Genomic DNA, 25,029 nt, shown 5'->3' on the forward strand with positions numbered 1-25,029 from the left:
TACTATATGCCAGGAACTGTTTTACATGCTAGGGTCACAGGCCCAAGAATGAAACAGCCCAAGTATTCCAGTTCTCAGGGGGTTTACAAGTATATAAAAATAAGTATATAAGTATAATAAATAGATAGGTATAATTTCAAGCATTGCTAAGTACTTTGGAGAGAAAGAAAGCAGGGGAAGCAGAGTAAATCAGTTCCAGAAAGGCCTATTGTTTGCATTACATATATAGTTAAATCAATCAAACAAACAAACCCTGAGCCCTCTCAATTTCCTAGAAGTTACAGAGGTGGAGAGAAGGATAATTGTCAATAATACAGAATCAAGAATGAATGTGAAATTCAGAAGATTGCCGTAGACCAGAACCCTGGTCAGAAGTTAGACATGGATCTTTCTTAAGTGTTACTTCATGCCTGGTTTTGATATTTTCATGGTGTGAGAAAGTTTTAGATCTGGCTTTAACTCTGATTCCCCATAGTTTAAAATTTTTTTCCTCCGTCAAAATGAAGATTTGGAGTTCTACAGATTAATGTATTTTATTTCAGTTATTGAGTTATTGCTTATTTGAAGCTCCTTTTTGGGTAATTTTTTGGTGACTGACTCATTCTCAGTCTAAACTTTACTTCTAGGCTGAATTTACCGTTGTTATTTTTAAAATTTCTACTATCCTGTCATCCAAACAACTTCACAGAAAGAAACCCCATTAATTTGAAATACATACTGTTTGGTTACCCCCTGTCCTACCATGATATTCAAACTCTAACCAGTCTGGTATGGGCATCAGCCAATCAGAGAAGACAGTGCCATAAAGAGTGGAGGATCAGCCCCATCTCTTTGCTGTACTTCCTGAATCCTTGTCAGCGTTCAAAGTTATAATCAGTATATGTGAGTTCCACTTTTGTGTAGCTTTTTTTCATATACCATCATTTCCTGTGACGTTTGTATGTCATTTATGGTATATACATGCAGTTTGGTTATGCGATATGGGGAGGTAGAGTTTTTTCCTACCTTTGAAGGTGTGAAAAGGGTTACCATAAATGTCGTTGGACATATTGATTTGGTTTTTTTCTTTTTGGATCATTTCCATGGAAATGTGAAACCACTACTTAGAGGTGAGAAAACAATCAGTCTTAGCACCATCTGTTGACCATTCCCCCTAACATGTATTCTGACAATCACTGCGATTCCTTCTAACATGGTGAATTTCAAATTGAGGTCAGGGTCTTTGAAGCATGCTCAGGGCTCCAAGAGTTCTTTGTGGGAATTGAAGTCTCTTGTGTTTTTGTTTTAGTGATCTTTTAAAAATGTGTGTGACTATATTCTGTATAATATGAACCACCTTAATAACTGAGTTGCAGAGTTTCCAGGTAGTAATATTTTAATTCTCATAAGCTATGAGTAAAGAATTAATTTATGAGCTGGAATTAAGCTGTGAGATGGAATTAATATAAATATGTGACCAAGAGACACTGTGAGTGAAAAGCAGAAGGTTTTAAATGCAGAACTCAGTGGAAATAGTTTCACAAGGCAACATAGCCTGTGCTCAGATCCCCAAGGCTCCTGAAGGATGTACCACTGTTAATATCACCTGCAAGGAAGGGGATTCTTCCAGGCACGAGAAATCTACCTCTGACGTCTTATAGAGTTTCTTCTGTACTGACTCTCTCTACTACTCCCTCACTCCACTCTTGGGATACTGGCTATGTGCCTTCCTGCTTATCAGCTATAAGAAACAGGTGGAAGGTGCCTTCTGGTGGCTAGTCAGGGAGTGCATACCTTTCTTCCAGGGTTCTGAGACCTTGCCCCCTTTCTAACACCAATTGCTCCTGCCTAGAGGAAGACACCTTTTGCTGCCTGGATCAAGGGGGAAAGATGTGGGGTTGATGTGTGCTGTAGGCTGCTCCTACCGCACTATTCCAACTGATCACCCTGTAGTAGCTCCAGGACGTTTCTGGTAGGGGAGCATTTGTGGAGCTGCTCCCACACATTGAGCTAAGGTCGTGATTCTTAAGTTATATCTTTTCTAGGGATTCTAGTTATGTCATTCTTAGGGATTTTGGTGGAAGTTGAAGGGGTGGAGACTTGACATGTTTCAATCTGCCAACTTGAAATAGCACAACTTCTTAGGAAACAATTTTGTATCCCTATTACATCCTAGACAAACTCGGGCAAATATGTATCAGGATACAAATACAAGAATGTTCAAAGTAGTATTGTTTTTGTTTAAATTTTATTTATTTATTTATTTATTTATTTATTTATTTATGGCTGAGTTGGGTCTTCGTTTCTGTGCGAGGGCTTTCTCCAGTTGCGGCAAGCGGGGGCCACTCTTCATCGCGGTGCGCGGGCCTCTCACTATTGCGGCCTCTCTTGTTGCGGAGCACAGGCTCCAGACGCGCAGGCTCAGCAATTGTGGCTCACGGGCCCAGTCGCTCCGTGGCATGTGGGATCCTCCCAGACCAGGGCTCGAACCCGCGTCCCCTGCATTGGCAGGCAGACTCCCAGCCACTGCGCCACCAGGGAAGCCCAGCAGTATTGTTTTTAATAAATCAAAACTAGAAAAATCTCAGTATACACCAACAGTAGAATGAATAAAGTGTGGTATAATCATACTTAGAAGTCATACCCTTCATCAGAAACATAACGCAAGCCACATAAGTAATCTTAAATTTTCTGGTAGCCACTTAAAAACACAAGTAAAATGAAACGGATGAAATAAATGTTAATATCTTTTACTTAACCCTTATTTACAAAATATTTTCATTTTAACATGTAATCATTATATACATTATTAATAAGATATTCTATGTTTTTTTCATGCTAAGTATTTAAAACTATCCAAAGTGTTATCATATCTACATGTAATCAATCTAAAAATTAATGAGAGAATCTATATTTTTTTCCCATACTAACTCTTTGAAATCACAATTTGGTTGCTAAATTTTATTACAAATACTTGATCGGTATTGAGATTTCATAAAATTTACAGTCAAAAATGTAGTATCACATATGCAAATTGTTGCTAACATAAACATTTTCCAATAATTACATTGAGTATCAGTTTTTAAAATTTTAATTTTAAAATAATTGAAATTAATTAAATTAAAAATTCAACTCAGTCACATTAGCCACTTTCAAATACTCAGAAGCCTCATGTAGTTGGACATGCAACACTACATACTACAGGCAAAAATAAAATAACTTTACAAAATAATGTTGAATGAAAGAAGCAATGTGGAAAATAATACATATAATATGATTCCACTTATATAAAGTTCAAGAAGAAGCAAGACTAAACTGTGTTGTTTATGGCTGATAGAGAAAAGGCAAAACTACATTTAAAAAGCAAGGAAATTATTATTAAAGTCAGGATAGTGGTTCCCTCTAGGAAGTCAGAGAGAGGGTTGTGATTGGAAAGGGGCACACGGGGTCTTCTGGGATGCTGGCAGGATTCTTTCCTGACATGAATGGTATTACGTGGGGGTCTGTTTTGTAATTATTAAACAGTTGAACAGTTGTTCAATTGAATTATTGAACAGTTATGTATATTTTATGCCCATTTTAGTTTTCAAACAATTTTTAATGCGGGAAAAAATCAGATGGCTTCATTTGCCCTGATACAGCTGTGTGTGGGACTTCCCAATAAGGTTTGGGGAAAGAGAGGAGGGAAGGGCAGCTCTGCAACGTTGGTGCCACCCAGAGCTGGGTTCTAACAGAGACTTCGTGATCTAGAGAGTAGGCATTAACTATGTGATTTGGTGGGAAGAGTGGGTGGGGCGTGGGTGTGTGTGGGTGTGTGTGTGTGTGTGTGTGCGCACGCGTGCACATGCGTGATGGAGAGAGATGGACAGAAAGGAGGACGTGAAAAGAAGGTTCAAATGAAAACAGAGCAGAAATCACCATCCCTAAATTAGATAAGAATTAGGTTGTTTAGGTGGCACCATTACCCAGCTTTCCTCCACATATAGGAGTTAGTCCTCTGTAGTACATAGTTGTAGTTATTTTGCAGTTTGATCCAGAAATAACCTTTTCATTTTTCAGAATTCTCAGTGAAAATTATTTGACTGAATTACATAAGGACTCCTTTGAAGGCTTGCTATCCCTCCGATATTTGTAAGTTAATCATATTTATTTATGAGTTCTTATCTATAAAGTAGATTATCTATAAAATAATTAAGGGGTTCAAGTTAGATAATCTCTTCAGTTTCTCCTAGCAATAAAATTCTACAATTCTTTAAGTCTGTGTAGGGTCCCAGCCCATCACTAGCACTATATATCTCCTATTCATTTTTAATTTTTTCATTATATAGACAAGGTATAGATAGAAAAATACACTTTAGTTGTAGAGGAAAAGTGGTAATGAGGTCTGAGCAATTATAGACTCCCATATGAACCTTGTTATGTAAGTGTTCATATACTCTCCATCTGTATTTATATTTTGTTTATGACCTATGGATCAAATCTGGCCCACAGTCCGTTTTTATACAGTCCATAAGTTAAAAGTGATTTTTTAAAGGGCTGTAAACGAGAAAAAAAAGACACGAAGAAAAATATGTGACAGAGACTGTATGTGGCCTGCAAAGCCTAAAATATTTACTTATCTGGTCTTTACAGAAAAGGTTTGAAAAAGTTGGCTTAGTGCAATGAGAGGAATTAAAGTTAACCTCAAATTGTCCCCTACAGGACAAGAAAATATAGAACACTTACATTAATATGAATGCCATTAACTCATAACTTTGATAATTTAATCTAAATTAAATTAACATTTAAATATTAACTATTTAAGTAGATGAAGTATGTAAACAGTATTGTCAAGGGACTTCCCTGGTGGTCTAGTGGTTAAGACTTTGCCTTCCAGTGCAGGGGGTGCGGGTTCGATCCCTGGTCAGGGAGCTAAGATCCCACATGCCTCATGGCCAAAAAACCAAAACATAAAAAAAAAGAAGCAATATTGTAACAAATTCAATAAAGACTTTAAAAATGGTCCACATCACACAAAAAAAAAATCTGAAAAAAAAAATCAGTATTGTCAAGAACACATTAAGTTACCAAAAGAACAAACTGTTGTTAAGGATTTCGATGCAGGAATTGTGATACCAATATTAAGAATGTTTAAGATGATGGTTAAGTGGTATATTTAGAAATGTTTACACTAAATAAGCATATCAGAAATGCCCCTAACAAAAATCTCTCCAGCCTTTTTTTTTCTGTTTTTTGTTTGCTTGTTTGTTTTGTTTTTTGGGCCACGCCACACGACTTGCGGGATCTTAGTTCCCTGACCAGGGATTGAACCCAGGTCCCCAGCAGTGGAAGCGCCGAGTCCTAACCCCTGGACCGCCAGGGAATTCCCTCTCCAGCTTCTTTATCAAAGAGGAAATGCTTGCCTCGTATTTCCTTTATTTAGGGATAAGGAGATAACTGTGTTTTTTGCTATAAAAGCTCAGTTTTTGTCCTTTGTCCATGGCATCCAAAGCTGTGTATGTCATTAATCCTTATTAAGCCAATTAATGATCCTCTTTAGCAAATAGATTCTTCTTGCAAATATAAAAGGCTTAAGGGAAGTGGGTATAAAGAGCCTCACATGACCCTAAAAATAGTTCTTTTAATTATCAAACCTTCCAAGCCTTAAGGGGCAATCACCTTTATATTAGTCTCTTCTCTGCCATCTGGGCTCCAAACCTTACACAGTTTGGAGAAAAACAAATAAGATAACTGCACAGTGGAATAGGCCCTTCATTACTTCTACTATGTAATACTTTATAATCTGATTATTTCAGGTTAGCGTAAGTACTCTCATTCTTAAAAAAAAAAAAAAAAGCCAATCAATAAAAAAGCGAAAAAAGAATATGCTAATCAGCACTATGCCTAGTGTTGTAAACACGAAGATGGGTAAGACAGGACTCCTTTTAGCAACTCATGATCTCACAGGGAAAATAAACATATAAGCTCAAACCATAATGACATGGTTGTGGAGGCACCATGAAGTAATAAAACTACATTTCTTTTAAAACAGTCATTTCCTCCTTCTATCCACTCCCCAGCTATTTGTTGATTTTATAAATATTTGAGTTTGCTTTATGTCCGCACGTAGGCTTTAAACATGATAGACGATGCACATAAGCAGGATCTAGTCCATACTTTGAAGGAGTTTATGCTCAGAGGACATGGGTTGCAAAAATAGCTATATTTAAAGAAAGAAATGAATATGGGCAATGAGAGCTATAAGTTGGTATTGGAGCACAAAAGAGGGAAAAAAGACTTCAAATTGGATCCGGGAAGATGTTACTAGAGCAATGCTGTTTAAACGGGACCTCGAAGGGCCATTGGGTATCAATGACAGACAACTTGGGAAGAATAAGCTTGCAAAAGGAAAGTGGGAGAAAGGCAAAACACAGGAAAAATACTCTGAGTACCTGTAGAGTACAAGTGGGAAGAGCAGGAGATTAGAGCCAGATCATCTAGGGCTTTGGAGGCCAAGCCAAGGATAACATGTCAAGCTACCATGTTACCACAGCAGTGCTTTAGGACAAGCTTTAGCCTGCAACAGAACCAACCACTTGGAGGGCTTGTGAAAACACAGGCTCCACCCCCATAGTTACTGATTCAAGAGGTCCAGAGTAGGGCTGAGTATTTGTATCTTCAATAAGTTCACAAGTGATGCTGGTATTTGAGAACCACTTCCGGAGAGTTAATCTGGTGATCGCGTGGAGGATGGCTTAGAAAGGGAGAGGGTAGAGATGGAAACACCAGTCAGAAGACAGTTATACCCATCCAGGTGAAATGAGAGACTAAGCTGGAATCAATGGAAATAAGATAGTCAGCTATAGTCAAGAGTAGGTATTTTCGAATAAAAGTCAATATGATAGAAAGTGTAATACTGAATTAAAGTTACATATTAATGAGAGAAGTAACTTCCTTTCAAGTTGTGTGAAAGGGTATCTTTTATTTCTTCTGGTAATGAATTGACCTAGAAAAACAGAACTATACTGGGAGGTGTGTAAATATAAGAATATTCCTTTTAATATTGGAAATTATAATGATATATAGAGATAAAAACTTTGAGCTCATAATCCAGAATTTGGTGAGACCACGAAAGGTGGAATCTAATCAATGCTTCTGCTCTTGGGAAAGATTACCTCCAAAATCTATCAAGATCCATAGTTGTATATTTAATTTATGAAGATCCTGAAGGTGAGACTCTTAAGAGAGGTGAAGGCAGGGTTAGGGGCTCTGGAAGGTTCAAGTAATAATTCCTAAGGTTTGGAGTTTAGACCAAAGCTTCTTATTTATTATTATCATTCTAAAGTCTACTAGTTATTCCTACTAATTAGATATCTAATAGCTAATTGAGGCAATATTTTCCTTTTACTTTTCCTAGAGATTTATCCTGCAATAAAATACAGTCTATCGAAAGACGTACATTTGAACCACTACCTTTTGTGCAGTTTATGTAAGTTACAAGTATAACTTCATTATATTTGGAATTTTTGTAAAGCTTAATTTTTTATAAAATTAATTTGTTACTCATTTTGAAATATGATTAAAATTACTACTAAAATTTTGTAGCAAATCCTTTTTGTCTCTAGCAAAGATTAGTGTGAGAATTATTACACAGATCAGAGTGAATCATTATAGAGCAGTGGTTCTCAACCAGGGTGATTTTGCACACAGGTGACATTTGGTAGTGTCTGGAGACATTTTTGCTCGTCAGAACTGTATATGCTACTGGCATCTAGTGGACAGAGGCCAGAGATGCTACTAAATATCCAACAGTGTACAGGAGAGCCTCCCACAGCAAAGAATTATCCAGCCCAAAATGTCAATAGTGCTGCCTTTCTAGAGAAATAAAGATCACTCAACACAAGTATTTAATGAGCATTTACTATTTTGTATCTAATGCACCACATATATAATCATGAAAGTATAAATCATAATGTCTTCCACAGTGAGATTTCTTTAGTGTATGGAGGGAGTAGTGTTGTTATGTTTCATCATATATAAATTAGAATTATTGCCAAAGGATAAATGTTCTGAAAGAATATATATTTTTCTTCTTCTTTTGCTTGTGTCTTTTTTTGTAGAAATCTTAGTTGCAATTTACTCACAGAACTGAGCTTTGGAACGTTTCAGGCCTGGCATGGAATGCAGTTTTTACACAAGTTGTAAGTGAAATCGAAGATGAATACGTGTAAAAAACTGTGTGTAAAAGCATCATGCAGTTATTGGTTAGCTGGGTGTAAGCCCAGTATGAATTCTGGAAAGTATGTCTTGAGAGCCATTTTTTTTTTTTTTTTTTCAAATGAGGAAACTAAGGCACAAAGAGGCCAAGAGACTTGTTTAACTCATATATATGAAACGCTCTGCTTTCCATAGTACTGATCTTCGGCACGGGCGATAAAAGGCACCAAGCAAAAACACTCAAATTAGCATTGTCATGGAATCCCACTGATGTCTCTCCGATATGCGAATGGTCCATGAAGTTCCACTTTTGAATTTCACTTTGATTCCTGCTCATGTGCAAAGTTCCTAACTGCTTAAAATGTATGCAACACAGAGCTGCAAAGAGTTAAGTTTAGCACCGAATTCGTCAGCGAGCAAAAGGTGTGGGTGCTTCCCCAACCATTATTAGCTCTTTTAAATGGTAAAGCAGAAAGAATTCCTGAACGCCCACCACAGGGCTCTCCCCAGCCACCCAGAACATTATTTTTCAAACAGCATATATCTCTGAAGTGAATTATCTGTGGCCAATAGGAAGCTTTGAGGTGTGGAAAAAGACGTTGTTTGTGTTCAGCTGTAGTGTGAGAAATACAAAGAAAATACATTGCTGTAGCCTAATTCAATATACTTTCTTTGCTGACTACTCTTCAGTAAGGAGTGTGGGTTTTACACCCTTTCAGCTCAAAAATTCTGTGATTTCTCGTGGCACAAGGAAATGAGAGTGGGTACGTTCAGTGGCCCGAAGGCGATTTTAGACTCAAGGTAAAGAGCTCTTCTACACCTGGCTTTGGAAAAGACTCTCTTACCTGTCTTGTGGTTCAGAAATCCAGTTTCACACAGTTCATTTTGGGTTAATGAAGGTGCTGAGGCTGTGTCTGGAGCTGGATTAGCAATTCCTGCAGATGCCTATCTTTAGCGGCCTCCTTCCTTTTCCTTGTTAGTGTGCTGATGCCTACCTTGGGGAGAGAGCACCGAGGGTCAGTTTTTCTTTTGCCAGCACACCGGAGAGCAGGCTCATGAGGTCCCTTCACCAGGAGGTTTTAGTAGCGTCAATACAACGTCTTAAACTCACCTCGTTTCCTAAACATCCTATAACACCAAGAGTTCCTTATAAGAATCAGAGTTTCACTATAGTTATGTAGGCAACACAGGAAAATACCTTGCGGAAATAAATAAATAAATCACAGTTTAAAAATTAATGAACTCATTCAAAAACATTCACTGAGTGCCATGCCCACTGTGTGTCAGCACTGTACTAAGTGCTGGGGATACAAAGACGCATAGGGCAGGGACTTTGTCCCCAAGAAGCTTTCATCCTGGAAGGAGAAAGATGGATGTTGATGGGAAAACATATATGAGAGCCATTCTAGCATCTGTGCAGCAGGGTAACAAGGTGAGGAGGGGGGTGATGAAGTAGACAATGGGTGGTCGGTTAGAAAAGATTTGTAATGGAAGAGGCACCAACTTGTTCCTTTTGAATTTGTGTTCCTCTTAAATGACAGAAAAAGGTAGTGAAAGAATCAAAACTATCTGGTGTTGGAAATAAATTAGTACTGTACTCCTAAAACTCATTCACAGTTACTTTCAAAAGATTGTCACAGTATACTAAGTCTTTGTTTTGGGCTAAGTCTTTCTAATAGACAAAGCTAATTTGCTTCAGGAAACATTTGCCATGGTGAGATACAGACTTTATTGCATCTCTTTCCAAAGGCAAGCCACCAAGGGAAGATGCCGCCCTCGAGTTAAGTCATTTTACTACCTATGATGACATATTACTGGGGTGTTTATAAGTTGCCTGCATTAAATAAGTTTGGCAAAGGGCCCCAGCTGAGGTGGATTTATCATGAATTCAATGAAGCTTAGGCTTCAGGGCTCCTCACTTGCATAGGTCCCTTCCAAGGTCTTGAGAGGGGTCCTAGCGATTTTTGTATTCATAACTGTGCATGTTTTTATTAGACAGGATTTCCCAAAGTAGATGAGGTTCAGGCCCCACAAAACCTTGATTCATCACCGGGTTTCAGGTAATTATAAGTCAGTAGGTTTCTTGAATGAAGCCTCTATGTTATTGACAAACATCAGGTGAAGTAGTTAGCAGTGTGGTAGTCTATTTGAAATCCGAAATCGACCTCAAAGATGAGCTAAGAGCTTATTAATTAATAAAGTACCACTTTTTGAATGGTGGTAGTAATCGTATCTCTTTCAGATAAAATCAGGAATGAAATATATTATGGAAAACCAGCAGTGGTTGATAATCCTAAATGTTAAGTCTACTTTTTTTTCTGACTTTAAAGTGTTTCTCCTTCATTCACCTATGCAGGTCCAGACTGATGGCTTATTTTTAAAAATTCTTTTAGTCACTTCACTGGTCCTAACAATACAAGCTCCATGATTTTAGAAACTGAAGGACTCTACAGTGTAGAAAGGCTATATAACTTAACCAGACAGAGGACATTCACATGCTGGCTTGTCTGTGGTACATCAATATTGTACCAAGAACATAAGCACTAAGAGAGAATAAGAGGAAAATCAAAGCCTTATCCCTATTGAATTATTTACCCCGTTGTTGAGAATATCAATGAGGTAGGTGTGGCCACACTATGAAGGCAAATTGAGCTGCGGTCACAGAGCCGCTCTAATGCTCCCCCAGTCAACTAGCATTGGTCTCCTTTCGATAGCTATGTACACACAAAAGCTTACACACTTCAGGGTGTTGTCGTCACTTTTTGCTGTGTACTAGAATCCTGGCAGCTTCTCAGATTTAGAAAGGCACAAACGCTAAAAACAAAACTAACTTGGGTCTGTCCTTTGGGGTGATTTAGGGTGGCTGTTTTATTTGTAAGAGTTCAAAATTTTGAGATTGTCACACCTAGCAACTACTATACTTTTCTTCTCCCAACTGCATCTTATTCTTCCCACCTGTAGTATTTTCTCCCATTCTATATGTTTTTTCACTTTCTTGATAGTGTCCTTTGAAGCACAAACTTTTTCATTTTTATAAAATCCAATTCATCTGTTTTTCCTTTGGTTGTTTGTGCTTCTGGTATCATATCTAAGAAACTGTTGTCTAATGCAAGGTCATAAAGATTTACTCCTGTGTTTTCTTCTAAGAGTTTTACAGCCTTAGCTCTTACATTTGGATATTTGATCCATTTGGAGTTAATTTTCATACATGGTATGAAGTGTAGGAGTCCAGCTTCATTATTTTGTGTGTGGATGTACAGTTGTCCCAGTATCATTTGGAAAGACTGTTCTTTCCACATTGAATTGTTTTGGCACCCTTATTGAAAATCAATAGACCATAAATATGAGGGTTTATTTCTATACTATCAATTCTGTTCCATTGATTTACATGTCTGTTCTTATTCCAGTAGCACACTGTGATTGCAGTCGCTTTGAACTGAGTTTTGAAACCAGGATGTGTGAGTCCTCCCACTTTGTTCTTTACCAACATTGTTTTGGTTATTCTGTTTCCTTGAATTGCCATATGAATTTTAGAATTAGCTTGGCAATTTCTGGAAAGAAGTCAGCTGGGATTTTGATAGGAATTGCAATGGAACCATAGGTCGATTTGGGAAGTAGTGAAATTTTAATAAGATCATCTTCCAGTCCATGAATCCAGCATGTCTTTCTATTTATTTAGATCTTCTTCAATTTCTTTCCACAGTTTTGTACTTTTCAGTGTGAATCTTGCACTTACTTGGTTAAATTTTTCCCTAAGTATTTTATTTGTTTTGATGCTGTTACACATGGAATTGTTTTCGTGATTTCATTTTTGGATTACTCATTGCTGGTGTGTAGAAATAATATTGATCTTGTATCCTACAACCTTGCTGAACTCATTTATTAATGCTAACAGTTATTTTCCTAGATTCCCAGGAATATGTCTTGTGGTCTTCCAGTTTCCCAGGAATACATTGGAACATTTCAAAGTCTCTGTGGACATCTCATTCCTCAGCTTTTCTTTTTAAGCTTTTCGGTTGGGCTGTTTTTTGCCCCGAACTGTTATCCATTGCCTCATGCAACCGCCATGTTAAAATATTTGCTCGAAAATGTTTTCCAAAAATGCCACCTGAGGAGAGGCTTTTCTCACTAGACAGCTCTCAGTCAGGTCAAAGGCAAGCCTTTCAAGTGAGGTCTTCCAGGGGACCACCAGACATGTAAAACAATGACAGTTCTTTGGGAATGAGGCTTTGAAGGACCTCCCAGTCCATGCTGCTCCTCCTGGTACCAGGGATGTGGGCTGTTTTTCAAGGCTACCACTGGCATGGAGAGCAAAGGTCAAGGACAAGTTCAAGCAACACAGATCTCATTGTTCTTACAGAAATTAATTTGTTTTCCTTGAATAAATTGCTCCCCAATTTGCTGCAAGCCTGTTGGTTAAATGTCCAGAGTTCCGAAAAAGTTGATTCTGACCATTTTTGCCAGTTTTGTTGTTGTTGTTGTTCTTGTTCTTGTTATTGTTGCTTCTGTGGAGGGATGAATTGTCAGATGTCCTTCCTCCATCATTTTTACTGATTTTCCTGCAATATCTTTTAAAATCTCTAAAGTCTCAATGACCATAGGCTAATTAAATATTTATCATGGGAGATGATTAAGGAAAAAATAAATAAAAAGAGAAATAAATAAATAAATAAATAAATAAAAAGAGAAAATATAATTCTCATAGAGGCTTTCCCAGATGTGTAGATGAAGTTTGAAAAGGTATTTCTATATTTAGTGCTCTCAAAATTAAGGTTAAAGTAACAGATGTTTTAAACCCGCCCCCGCCCCCCACTTTTTTTTTCATTCAGGTTAAACACAGGCTTTAGAGTCAGAACTGAGTTCAAATTCCAGCTCTGCTTCTTACTAGCTTGATGACTTAGGACAAGTTATATAACTTCTCTGTGCCTCAGTTTCCTCATTTGTACAATGGGGTAATATATCTATCACATAAGGTTACTGTGAGGATTAAATGTTAAATGCTGATCACAGATGCGTGGCAACCCAAAAGATATTAGTTTTGATAATTATTTTACAATATTCGCAAAAATACGTTAATAATTCTTGAGTAGAGTTAACCTGAAGTCAGATATTCTTTTCTTTCTTCCTGTTTCTTTTGGGTTTTTTTTTCCCCCCTTATTTGTTTTAAGGAACTAAGGAAAAAGAAAGAAAGAACTAAGAAGAAAATCTATTCCAGCATTTTGGAATAAAATTTTGTTCCCCACAATTAATTTGTTTATTTTATTGATATATAAACAAAATGTTATTTATTTATTCAGCAAACATTTATTAACTACCTAGTAAATATTAGGCACTATGTCAGGCACAGGAATAATAATGACAATAAAGTGTGGTCCCTGCTCTCAAGTTGCTGGCAATCTAGGAGACTGACAAGTAAACAGGTGATTACATACACAGTAACAAAGGCTATGATACAGGAATACGCATGGGACTATGTGATGGGAGTATGGCTTTCACCAGTTCCTCTTGGATTTATCTCTTCTTCTTTGGCTCCAGAACCAAGGAATTAGCCCTATTTTTGTCTTTCACTGGGTAGTTTAAACCATGAAATGTTAAAAAATTTGTAGAGATGAAAGAAAAACACCTTGAATTATGGAGGATACTAGAAATAGTACTTTTTTACAGAGCAAGGGCTTCCTACCAGCATAGTCACTTCTAGGGTTTTTAACCTGAAAAGTTCTTTGGCATATTTTGTCTTTACTAGCCACTTTTTTTTCTATTTGTTTGTTTGTTTGTTTGTTTCTCTTCTCCACTTTATCATCTAGAGACCTGGGTAGTTCCCAATGAAAGAGTGTTTTACAGATGCTAAGGGTGATTTATGGGTAAAGACAGAAAATGATTTTTGTTTTAAACCTTCACGTTCCGTACCAAAAAAAATGAATATAAGCTTTCATGGAAGTAATCGAAAATGCAGATAATTTAAATTCCATTCCATTTTTCAGAATTCTCAATCATAATCCTTTGACAACAGTTGAAGATTCTTATCTTTTTAAATTGCCAGCATTAAAATATTTGTAAGTATTGCAACAGTTTCATGGCTCATGAGATGATTTCTGCTCTTTTTTACTTTCGTCAAAGATTGAGTACTTTGGCTAAAAAGTCATAATTTAGATTTTAACTGGGTTATTGAAAATAAAAGTTATTGGCAAAGAAAACGATTAAGAAAGAATATACACGGGTAAGACAGCCAGCAGAGAATGAGAACAGTGTTGAAGAACACATATAGATATGGAACATGTAGATGCATGTAGGAATATTATTTATCCCAGAAAGCAAAAAGGAATAAGGGGTACATTATTTTTTTTTAAAGAGAGTGATCAAAAGAGGTAGATGCAATTGAAAATGAGAAGTTAGGATAATAAAAAATGATTGTACCGTTCAGCACCAAGGCCATTAATTTGATGATGCAAATTTAAATTTCTTCAATAAGAGCTCTTTGGAATTATCATGTATGGCAAGTAAGAAGCCAGAATTGAAGTAATCACATGTTAAGTATCTTTTTAAGTTTAGAATTTTTGTCTTTGGGTTTTATATCATGCATGTTTGGGCTTCTCCTTCAGAGACATGGGAACAACACAAGTGGCACTTACAACAATTGAAAGCATCCTCATGATGACCCTTGAATTGGAAAAACTGTAAGTTGATTTTTCTTACATTTGTTTTCACTCAATTGTTTTTTTAGGTTTGTTGTATTATTTTCTTAAGTCAGGTTTATTTATGTATAATTTTCACTTAACAAAATTCACTATTTTTAAATATACAGTGTGATGTGTTTTGACAAACGTATAGTTCTGTAGCCACCACCACATTTGAGGTAAAGAAAACTTCTGCACTCCCAAAAGACCCCTCATGTCCCTTTGTAGTCAATCCATCCTCCTCCCGCTACCAGCCCCTGGCAGCCACCAATCTGATTTTTGTCCGTATAATGTTGCCTTTTCCAGAATATCTTATAAATGAAATCATGTGGTATGTAGCCTTTTGTTTTTGGCTTCTTTCACTTAGCCAGTCTCTTCGGAGATTCATCTGTTTTGTTGCACCTGTCAGTAGTTCATTCCTTTTTATTGCTGAGTAGTATTCTAGTTGTGTGGATACACAGTTTGTTTACGCATTCATCATTTGATGAACATTTGAGTTGTTTCTAGTTTTTTTGGCTATTATGAACAAAGCCTCTGAAAACACTCACATGTGTGTGTGAACATATGTTTTGTGCGAGCATATGTTTTCATTTCTTTGGGGTGAAATACCTAAGGGTGGGATTGCTTCATCATATGCTAAGTGCATATTTAACTTTTTAAGAAACTGCTAAACTGTTTTCTAAAGTGCCTGTGCCATTTTGCTTTCCCACTAGCAGTCTATGAGAGTTGCAGTTGCTCCACATCTTCAACTGATCCTTATATTTGTTTTCTAAAAACGTTTAACCTTTCTAGTAGGTGTGTAGTTGCATCTCGTGGTTTTTGCCACATTTTGCATTTCTGTAATAGTTGATGATGTTGAGTGTCTATTCACGTGCAAATATCTTTTTAAATGAAGTGTCTGTTCAAATCCGTTTTTTAATTGGATATTTATATTGAGTTTTAAGAGTGCTTTATATGAAAAGCAATGGAAAAAGTCCTTTCTCCTAGATATGTGTTTAGTAAATATCTTCTCCCAGATTGTGACTTATCTTCATTGTATTAAAGTGTCTCTGAAGACTAGCTGTTTTAAATTTTTGATGAACTCTAACTTAGCAATTTGTTTTCATATTTATTTAATTTATTTGGTTGTGCTGGGTCTTAGTTGCGGCAGATGGGCTCCTTAGTTGCGGCTCATGGGCTTCTTAGTTGTGGCATGCGAACTCTTAGTTGCGGCATGCATGCGGGATCTAGTTCCCTGACCAGGGATCGAACCCAGGCCCCCTGCATTGGGAACTCGGAGTCTTACCCACCAGGGAAGTCCCTTAGCAGTTTTTCTTAGATGGTTTGTGCTTTTTTGTGTCTTATCTAAGAAATCTTTGTGTGAGACCCCATTGTCTGACCCAAAATCACAAAGGTTTTCTCCTATGTTTTCTTCCAGAAGTTGTATAGTTACATTTAGGTCTATGATTCATTTTGAGTTAACTTTCATATATGTTGTGAGGGAAGGGTCAAGTTTCATTTTCTTGCAGTTTAAAAAACTATTTCTGTAGGACCGTATTGTGACAGTTTATTACACAACTAACTGCACCTTAAATTGTGCCATCCCCCCTCCAATATGGCAAGCTAATAGAAACTTTCTGTTATGCCAAGGCTAGCTGAGGGGATTGCATGAGATTAGTAGGCGGAAAGGGCCCTGCGTTTAGCAGTCTGTTCCAACCGTCTTTGTCAGGTCAGCTGACAAATGACTGTCTTCACCACGCCGTCACATCTGTTGGTCACTGCTCTAGCCTCATCTTCCTCAGCCTTCCACAGCATCTGCCGCAATTGCGATCCCTCTCTTGTCAGCTAGATGCCCTCCTCTCTGGATATTAAAAATTATTTCCCTATGTAACTACAATACTGTTAACACACAGTATTGAAGAAATTAAATTCCTACACAATAATATTACCTAATAAAGAGTTGCTATTCAAATTTCCCCAGTTGTCTCTCTCATATAATATCATTTCTTTTAACAGCTTTTTGAGGTATAATTGACATACAGTAATCTGTGTTCACACACACACATACATACACACCACGAAGACATCATCAAAATCAAAATGTCCATCACCTCAGAAAGTTTCTTAATGTCCCTTTGTAATTCTTCCTTCCCATCGTTCCTTGCCCTTCCCAATCGCCAAGCAACCATTGATCTGCTTTCTGTTTGCATTTTCTAGAATTTTATGTAAATGGAATCATACAGTGTATACTTTTTTCTAACTGGCCTCTAACTCAGCATGATTATTTTAATCTTCATCCATATTGTTGTATATATCAGTAATTCATTTCTCTTTATTGCTGAATAGTATTCCATTATATGGATGTACCACAATTGATCTATTCACCATTGATGGGCATTTGAGTTGTTTCAGTCTTTGTCTACTACAGATAAAGTTGCTATGAATATTTGTGTACAAGTCTTTGTATGGATGTATGCTTCCATTTCCCTTGGGTAAATACCTGCAAGTAGAATGGCTGGATCATTGGTAAGTGTATGTCTACGTTTTTAAAAAATACCTATTTTCCATAGTGGTTTGATCATTTTACATCTCTACCAGCAGCGTTTGAGAGTTGCATTTTCTTCACGTTGCGGCCAACACTTGCTATGCTCAGTATTTTTAATTTTAGATAGTTTAATAGGTGTGTAGTTGTATCTCACTGTAGCATCCCTCATGATTAATCATGTGAAACATCTTTTCATATGCTTATTTTGCATCTGTATCTCTGAATCTTTTATCTATACTTTTCTGGAATTTTGAGAGTTCTTTATATATTCTGGAAATTAGTCCTTTATCCAATATGTAAGTTGCTAAGTATTTTCTCCCATTCTGTGACTCATCTTTTCATTCTCTCAGGAGTGTCTTTTGCAGGGCAGAAATTCTTAATTTTGATGGTGTCTGATTTATCTATTTTTTTCTTTTATGGATTATGCTTTTGGTGTTGTATCTAAGAAATCTTGCCTAACTCAAGGTCATAAAATTTTTCACCTGTTTTGTTCTAGAAGTTTTATAGTTTTATGTTTTTTAGTTCTATGTTTTACATTTAGATCTCTAAACCAATTTGACTTCATTTCTGTACATGGTTTGGATGGAAGTTCATTTTTTTTTTTTTTTTTTTGCACCTGGATATTCAATTGTTCCAGCATCACTCGTTGAAAAGACGATCGTTTCTCCACTTAAATGCCTTTGAACCTGAAAGTCAGTTATCCACATCTCTCTACTTCTGAACTTTCTATTCTGTTCCCTTGATCTTTCTGTCTATCTTTACACTACTATCACAATGTCTTGAAAGTGTAGCTTCATAAGCCTTGAAATCAGTTACTGTTAGTTCTTCAACTTTGTTCTTTTTCAAAGTTGTTTTAGTTATTCTAAATTTTATTTCCATATGAATTTTAGAATTAACTTGTCAATTTCTATAGAAAAGCCTACTGGGATTTTGATCTATAAATCAATTTGGGGAGAATTGATGTCTTAGCAATCTTGAATCTTCTGATCCATGAATACATTATATCTCTCCAGTTATTTAGGTCTTCCTTAATTTCCCCCCAGCAATATTTTACAGTTTTCCGTGTGCAAGTCTTTTACATCTTTTGTCAGATTTATTCTAAGTATTTTATATGTTTGATTCTGTTATAAGTAGTATTTTAAAACTTTGATCTCTGCTTGTTTGTTGAGATAAATTAATCTTTTTGTATGTTGATCTTGTACCCTGCAAACTTGACAAACTCATTTGTTAGTTCCAGTAGCATTTTTGTAGATTCTATCAGGTTTTCTACATAATCATGTTATCTGCAAATAAAGATAGTTTTACTTCTTCCTTTCCATTCTGAATATCTCTTTTCTTTTTGTTGCCCTATTGCACTGGCTAGAACCTTCAGTGCAATGTGAAACAGAAGTAATGAGAGCAGACATCCTTGCCTTTGTCCTGATCCTGGAGAGAAAGTACTTTGTCCTTCACCATTAAATATGATGTTAGGTTTTTTGTCGAAGTCATTTATCAAGTTGAGGAAGTCTCCTTCCATTCCTAGTCTACTGAGGGCTGTTTTTTTCTTTAATCAGGAATGGATGTTAGATTTTTTCATTCTTTTCCTGCATCTATTGCCATGATTATGCGATTTTCCTCTTCTTTTCTTTTCTTAATTTGTTTATTTATTTTTGGCTGCATTGGGTCTTCATTGCTGCACGCAGCCTTTCTCTAGCTGTGGCGAGCAGGGACTACTCTTCGTTGCAGTATGCAGGCTTCTCCTTGTGGTGGCTTCTCTTGTTGCAGAGCACGGGCTCTAGGTGCACGGGCTTCACTAATTGTGGCACATGGGCTCAGTAGTTGTGGCTCACGGGCTCTAGAGCGTAGGCTCAGTAGTTGTGGTGCACGGGCTTAGTTGCTCCGTGACATGTGGGATCTTCGCCGACCAGGGCTCAAACCCATGTCCCCTGCACTGGCAGGTAGATTCTTAACCCCTGCCCCACCAGAGACGTCCTGATTTTTCTTTTTTAGTGTACTAAGTTGGGTAAATTGATTTTCAAATATTAAACCAACCTTTCCTTCTTGAGATAAACCCCACTTGGTCATGATGTATCATCTTTTTATATATTATTGGATTTGATATGCTAAAATTTTGTTAAGAGTTTTTGCCTCTGTGTTCATGAGAGATTTTGGTCTATAGTTTTCTTGTAATGTCATTGTGTAATCTTGATACGGTGAACGTTGGCCTTATAAATAGGTTGGGAGGTATTCCCTTCTCTTCAACTTTCTGGTAGAGTTTGTGTAGAATTGGCATTATTTTATTCCTTAAGTGTTCGGTAGAATTTCTCAGTTAAGCCACCTGGACTTGAAGCTTTCTTTGTTGGAAGGTTTTAAACTGCACATCCAATTTCTTTAATATCTTTATTCTTGAATAAACTTTAGTAGCGCATGTCTTTCAAGGAATTTGTCCATTTCATCTTGAATTTATTGGTATAAAGCATTCTATAATATTCTCTTATTATCCTTTTAATATCTATAGTATTTTTCTGTTTTGCATTTTATTTATTTCTACTTTGATCTTTATTGTGTTCTTTCTTCTCTTACTCTGTGATTAATTTGCTCTCGTTTTTCCAGTTTAAGGTGGAAGTTGAGGAAGCTGAGTACAGCGTTAGCAATATCCCATATGTTGACATATTATGTTTTCAGTTTCAGTGAGTTCCAAATAGTTTCTGATTTCCCTTTTGATTTCTTCTTTGACCACAGTTACTCAGAAGTGTGTTGTTTAGTTTCCAAATATCTGGAGATTTTTCGGATTTGTTAATTTCTAATTTAATTCCATTGTGGTCAGAGACATATATCGAATGACTAAAATCCTTTAAAAAATTTTTTTAAGTTTTTTTTTTTCAATTTATTTTTTTGCTGCGTTGGGTCTTTGTTGCTTCGCGTGGGCTTTCTCTAGTTGTGGCGAGCAGGTGCTACTCTTTGTAGCGCTGCACCGGCTTCTCATTGGATGGCTTCTCTCGTTGCAGAGCACAGGCGCTAGGTGCGTGGGCTTCAGTAGTTGTGGCACACAGGCTCTAGAGTGCAGGCTCAGTAGCTGTGGCGTACGGGCTTAGTTGCTCCGCGGCATGTGGGATCTTCCCGGACCAGGGGTCGAACCTGTGTCCCCTGCATTGGCAGGCAGATTCTTAACCACTGAACCACCAGGGAAGTCCCAATTCCAGTATTCTTAATCTTTTGTGTAGATCCATATTCCAATCTGGTGTCATTTTGCTTCTGCTTAAAAATACTTCTTTTAACATTTCTTATAGTGAAAGTCTGCTAGTAATGAATTCTTTCAGCTTTTGTATGTCTGAGATAGTCTTTATTTTGCTTTTGTTTTGACAGATCTGGGTATAGAATTCTAGCTTGATAGAATTCAATTCACTACTTTAAAGGTGTTATTCCACTGAGTTCTCGTTTACATTGTTTCCAACAAGAATTCTGCTCTCATTGTTATCTTTGTTCCTCTGTATGTAGTGTATAGTTTTTTCCTCTGGCTGCTTTTAAATTTTTCTCTTTGTTGCTGGTTTTGAGCAATTTGACTATTTTTTGTGCCTTGGTGTAGTTTTGTCCATGTTTCTTATGCTTAAAGTTCATTGATCTTCTTGACTTTGTGAGTTTATAGTGTTTACCATTTTGGGAAAATTTTGGCTATTATTTCTTCAAATTTTTATTTTTCTCCTCTCCTTCATGGACTCTAGGTACACATGTATTAGGCCACTTGAAGTTGTTGCACGACTCACTGATGCTCTATTCATTTTCGTTGTTGTTTTGTTTTGTTACTCTTTTTGTTTCATTTTGGATCGTTTCTATTACTATGCCTTAATGTTCACTGACCCTTTCTTCTGCAGTGTCTAATCTGCCATTAACCTCGTTCAATGTCTTTTTCATTTAGACATTGTTTTTAATCTCTAGAAGCTCAATTTGGGTCTGTTTTACATTTTCCATGCCTGTACTTAACATTTTCAGGGTTTAGTCTGGGTTTTTTAACATATGAAATACAGTTATAATAACTTTTCTTCATGTATAATAACTTTTTAAATGTTCTTTTCTGCCAATTCTAACATCTGTATAGATGATGGGTTAGTTTTGATTGATTGCCTTTTCTCCTCAGTATGGGTCACATTTTCCTGCTTCTTTGCATGCTTGGCAATTTTTCATATGATCCCAGATATTGTGAGTTTTAGTTTATTGTGTGCTATATATATTTATATTCCTGTAAAATGCTTGGGCTTTGTTTTGGGTGAAATTAAGTTACTCAGAACAATTTTATTCTTTTAGGTCTAGCTTTTAAGATTCGTTGGGTAGGAGTCCAAGTAGCCTTTAGTCTGGAGCTCGTTATTTGCAACTACTGAGACAAGTCCTTTCTGAGTATCATGAGGTTTTCCAGTCTGACTTGTAGGAACAGGTACTATTCCTACAACCCTGTGTGATATCCAGTTATTCTTATTATTAATCCTTTCATGTGGTTCTTTTCCTGGCATCAAGGAATTCCTCACACAAATGTACTGACCAATACTTTGTTGAATTCTCAAGAGATCCCTCTGCATATCTCCAGAGTTCTTTGTCTGTGCACTTCTTTTCTCTCTGATACTCTGCTTTGTGAACTCTAGTTACCTTGGTTTTCCCAGACTCTCAGCTCCATTTCCTCAGTCAGGGAGTCCACCAGTCTCTGCCTGGACTTCTCTTCCCTGTACCATGACCTGGAAACTCTCTCAGAGAAGTAAGTTAGGGCAATTATAGGGATCACTTCATTTATTTCCCATCTCCTGGGGATCAATGAACTCTATTGTGTGAGGTCCAGTTTCTTGAAAACTGTTGTTTCCTATGTTCTGTCTGATATTTTCATTGTTTCAGGTGGGAGGTTAAATTGGACCTTGTTACTTCATCTTGGCCAGAAGCCAATAACATTCTTTAAGTCTGTTTTGTTTTGATACAGGGTCCAATTAAAGATTAGGCATTGCACGTCGTGTCTTTGTTTCCTTTAATCTAGAATATTTCCCTCCTTTTTTTTTTTTTTTTTTGGTCTTTTATGACATTGGCATTTTTGAAGAGTCTGAGCCAGTTGTCTTGTAAGTTGCCCCACAATCTGGATTTGTCTGTTTCCTCATTAGATTCAAAGTAAACATTTTGGGAAAGAATACTATATAGGTGATGTATTCTTCATACTTCAGCACTTCAGGTGGCCCAGTGCTAAGTTTGATCACTTGACTAAGGTGGTATCTTCCATATCTCTCCATTGTAAAGTTATTTTTCCCCTTGGTAATTGATAAATAATATGTGGGGTGATAGTTTGGGATCAGTGAAGATCCTACTTTCAAACAACTCTTCACCCAACTGTGCATCAGTGATAATCCTTGTCTGAATCGATTATTACATTGATAGTTGCAAAATGACACTTTCCTAATTCTGTCATTCCTTTTGCATTTATTAGCTGACATTATTCTATAAAGAAGAGCTCCCCCACTTTTCATTTTGAGTATCATTATGAACTCATGTGCTTTTTTTAAAATTAACTATGTTATACCTTATTATAATGATAATGTTATTCTTTGGAATGTTCCTTTTGTCCAGATTTGGCCAATGCAATCTCTGTTATTGTTTAACCACATGATGCTTTTTTATTACTAGAATAATTTGTAATATATTACTACTCACAAATAGGAACTGAGAAAGGGACTCCAGAAGGTGCGGTCTTATTCAGACTCTTCTTAGAAGTCTGCCTTCTTCCTGTGTACCCTCAACCCAAAGTGAGGCTTTCGGGTGGGAAGGAGATACTTCTGAATTAAACTGCAGATCAGTGTCACCCAATTCTAATCCCTATTCCCTTTTTGCTAGACATACCATACCTACTGCCATCCTAATCCTTCTGTTGGGCACCTCTCTCCTCCTCTATATTTATTTACAACAGTCAAGAGCAGCAATTGGCCAACCAGCCCTTATCCAGTTCTCCAGTTCATATGCCCCAAGAACTCCTTTTTACACTGGTCTGTGGTGGCCTTGGCCTACCTCTTCTACCTACTCAAGTAACTCTTTTACCACGAATTTAATTACCTGTGTTTCCATTTATAGGATCTTACCTAGCCGTATGGCCTGCTGCCTCTGCCAATTTAAAGCTACTATTGAGGTTGTCTGTCAGACAGTCAAGCTGCGTTGTGACAGTGAATGCCTGACAGACGTCACACGTTGTGGTGAGTCTCAATTGCGGGATAATAAATTTTTAATTTTTAATTTAATTTTTTAAGTTTTTAATTTTTATTTTTAATCAATGATAAATTTTAAAATTAATGATGTAATTGCATTATTTTAATTCATTCATTCAGTGTTCCAACTTCCTAAGTTTCTCAGAACTACCCCTTGCTAAAAATCAGATTCTTGATTACATTATTAAGCTAATAATGGCTCCGTTACATTGTTAGCTTAATAATGTAAATGATCCGCATACATAAAGGAACAAGAGAAAGGAATGGAAGGGGGAAGGGAATTAACATTAATGGCCACATATCCTATGCTGTGCTCTCTGCAAACGAGAACTTATTCATATAGTGCATCACAGTTTGTAAACTGATTTTATATACATTAGGTCTCAAGTACCCTTTGTCTTATAGGACAGATATAAATATATTTTTGTTTATTTTGTTTGTTTCTGCAATTTTATAAAGAGTACAAGAGATGCTGTTTTATGTCCTATTTGGAGCCTGAGAGTTTCTGGTTCCATAACCAGAAGCTGCTACCTAGCCCTTCTAATGGCTGGGAGAGCTAGTTTATTCTTAGACTGTCCAGCTCTGAACTTGCTCTGAATCTCAAGCTTTTCTATCCACAAAACACTCAGGGGCTTTCAACCATTTTTCTATATATTAGATTTATTGGCACTAACTTGATGACTTCCAAAATGTGCTATCATGCCCAGGTAGCTTGAATACAGGTCTCTTTCAGTGATCGAGAGCACCTCATAAATAATAACACTTTGCTACTTGTATAAAGACAATATTGCTGATTTTTCAACACAATTTTATTTTTTTTTGGCCGTGCCACACAGCTTGTGGGATCTTAGTTCCCCAAGCAGGGATTGAAGCCGGGCCACAGCAGGGAAAGTGCCGGGTCCTAACCACTAGACCACCAGGGAACTCCCCCAAACAATTTTTTTTACTAATTATATTACTCCCTTCTCCCCCAGAAGTGGGCAGTAAAGGCATTTTTAATCTCCTTTTACAGGTGAGGAAAAACAAGATCAGAGGTGTAAGTGCTATGACCCTAGTGCCCCGATCTCCTGTCCCCAGTTTGGGGCTCTCTGCAAGCCCATGCTCCTCCTTTCTCATGACCCTTCCCTCCTCCTTGACCCTCACCAAAAATACTTTTAATCCTTTTGGAAGAGAAGCCCAGCTACACAATGGTACACATTACCTTCACACAGTCAGAAGCTTTGGATGGTTCCCCAAGTAAAGCTGGAAATATTAGAAGGAAAATGAAATGAAAGCAAAGTAGCCATCTGACAGAAGTTGCTTTTTCCCTTCTGCATTTTACGACCTCAAGTATTATTCCACTGATTTGTTGAACGTTCCACATTGGCATACAGTCTGGCAAATCTCTTAACTGATAGCCCAGATCCCTGCCCAAATTTTAGCAAAGAGCCAGGGCGGATATAGTGTTTTTTTC

At 37.0% G+C, this 25,029-nt stretch overlaps 1 protein-coding gene and 1 long non-coding RNA gene across 13 annotated transcripts in view; one reads left to right on the forward strand and one right to left on the reverse strand.

Moving 5' to 3' along the window:
* The window catches only part of LOC309651043 (leucine-rich repeat-containing protein 37A3-like), a 43,828-nt gene that overhangs the window by 9,087 nt on the left and 9,712 nt on the right, over positions 1-25,029 (forward strand). For 6 of the 12 annotated variants that reach the window (XM_082443320.1, XM_082443309.1, XM_082443317.1 and 3 more), the window contains 6 exons: positions 4,039-4,110; positions 7,376-7,447; positions 8,079-8,159; positions 14,157-14,228; positions 14,775-14,849; positions 23,446-23,564. In XM_082443320.1, the coding sequence (XP_082299446.1) occupies positions 4,039-4,110; positions 7,376-7,447; positions 8,079-8,159; positions 14,157-14,228; positions 14,775-14,849; positions 23,446-23,564 (491 nt within the window). The remainder of the gene's footprint in view (positions 1-4,038; positions 4,111-7,375; positions 7,448-8,078; positions 8,160-14,156; positions 14,229-14,774; positions 14,850-23,445; positions 23,565-25,029) is intronic. The other 6 variants (XM_082443316.1, XM_082443315.1, XM_082443314.1 and 3 more) reach the window with 6 other exon arrangements.
* On the reverse strand, positions 4,428-14,149 carry LOC309651065. The gene is made up of 2 exons (XR_014257903.1): positions 9,021-14,149; positions 4,428-6,712 (listed from the first exon to the last, which is right to left on the reverse strand). It is a non-coding gene; the product is annotated as an uncharacterized lncRNA (long non-coding RNA).

Source organism: Balaenoptera physalus, assembly GCF_965194825.1.
Source record: "Balaenoptera physalus genome assembly, chromosome: 20".
Classification (NCBI taxonomy): domain Eukaryota; kingdom Metazoa; phylum Chordata; class Mammalia; order Artiodactyla; family Balaenopteridae; genus Balaenoptera; species Balaenoptera physalus.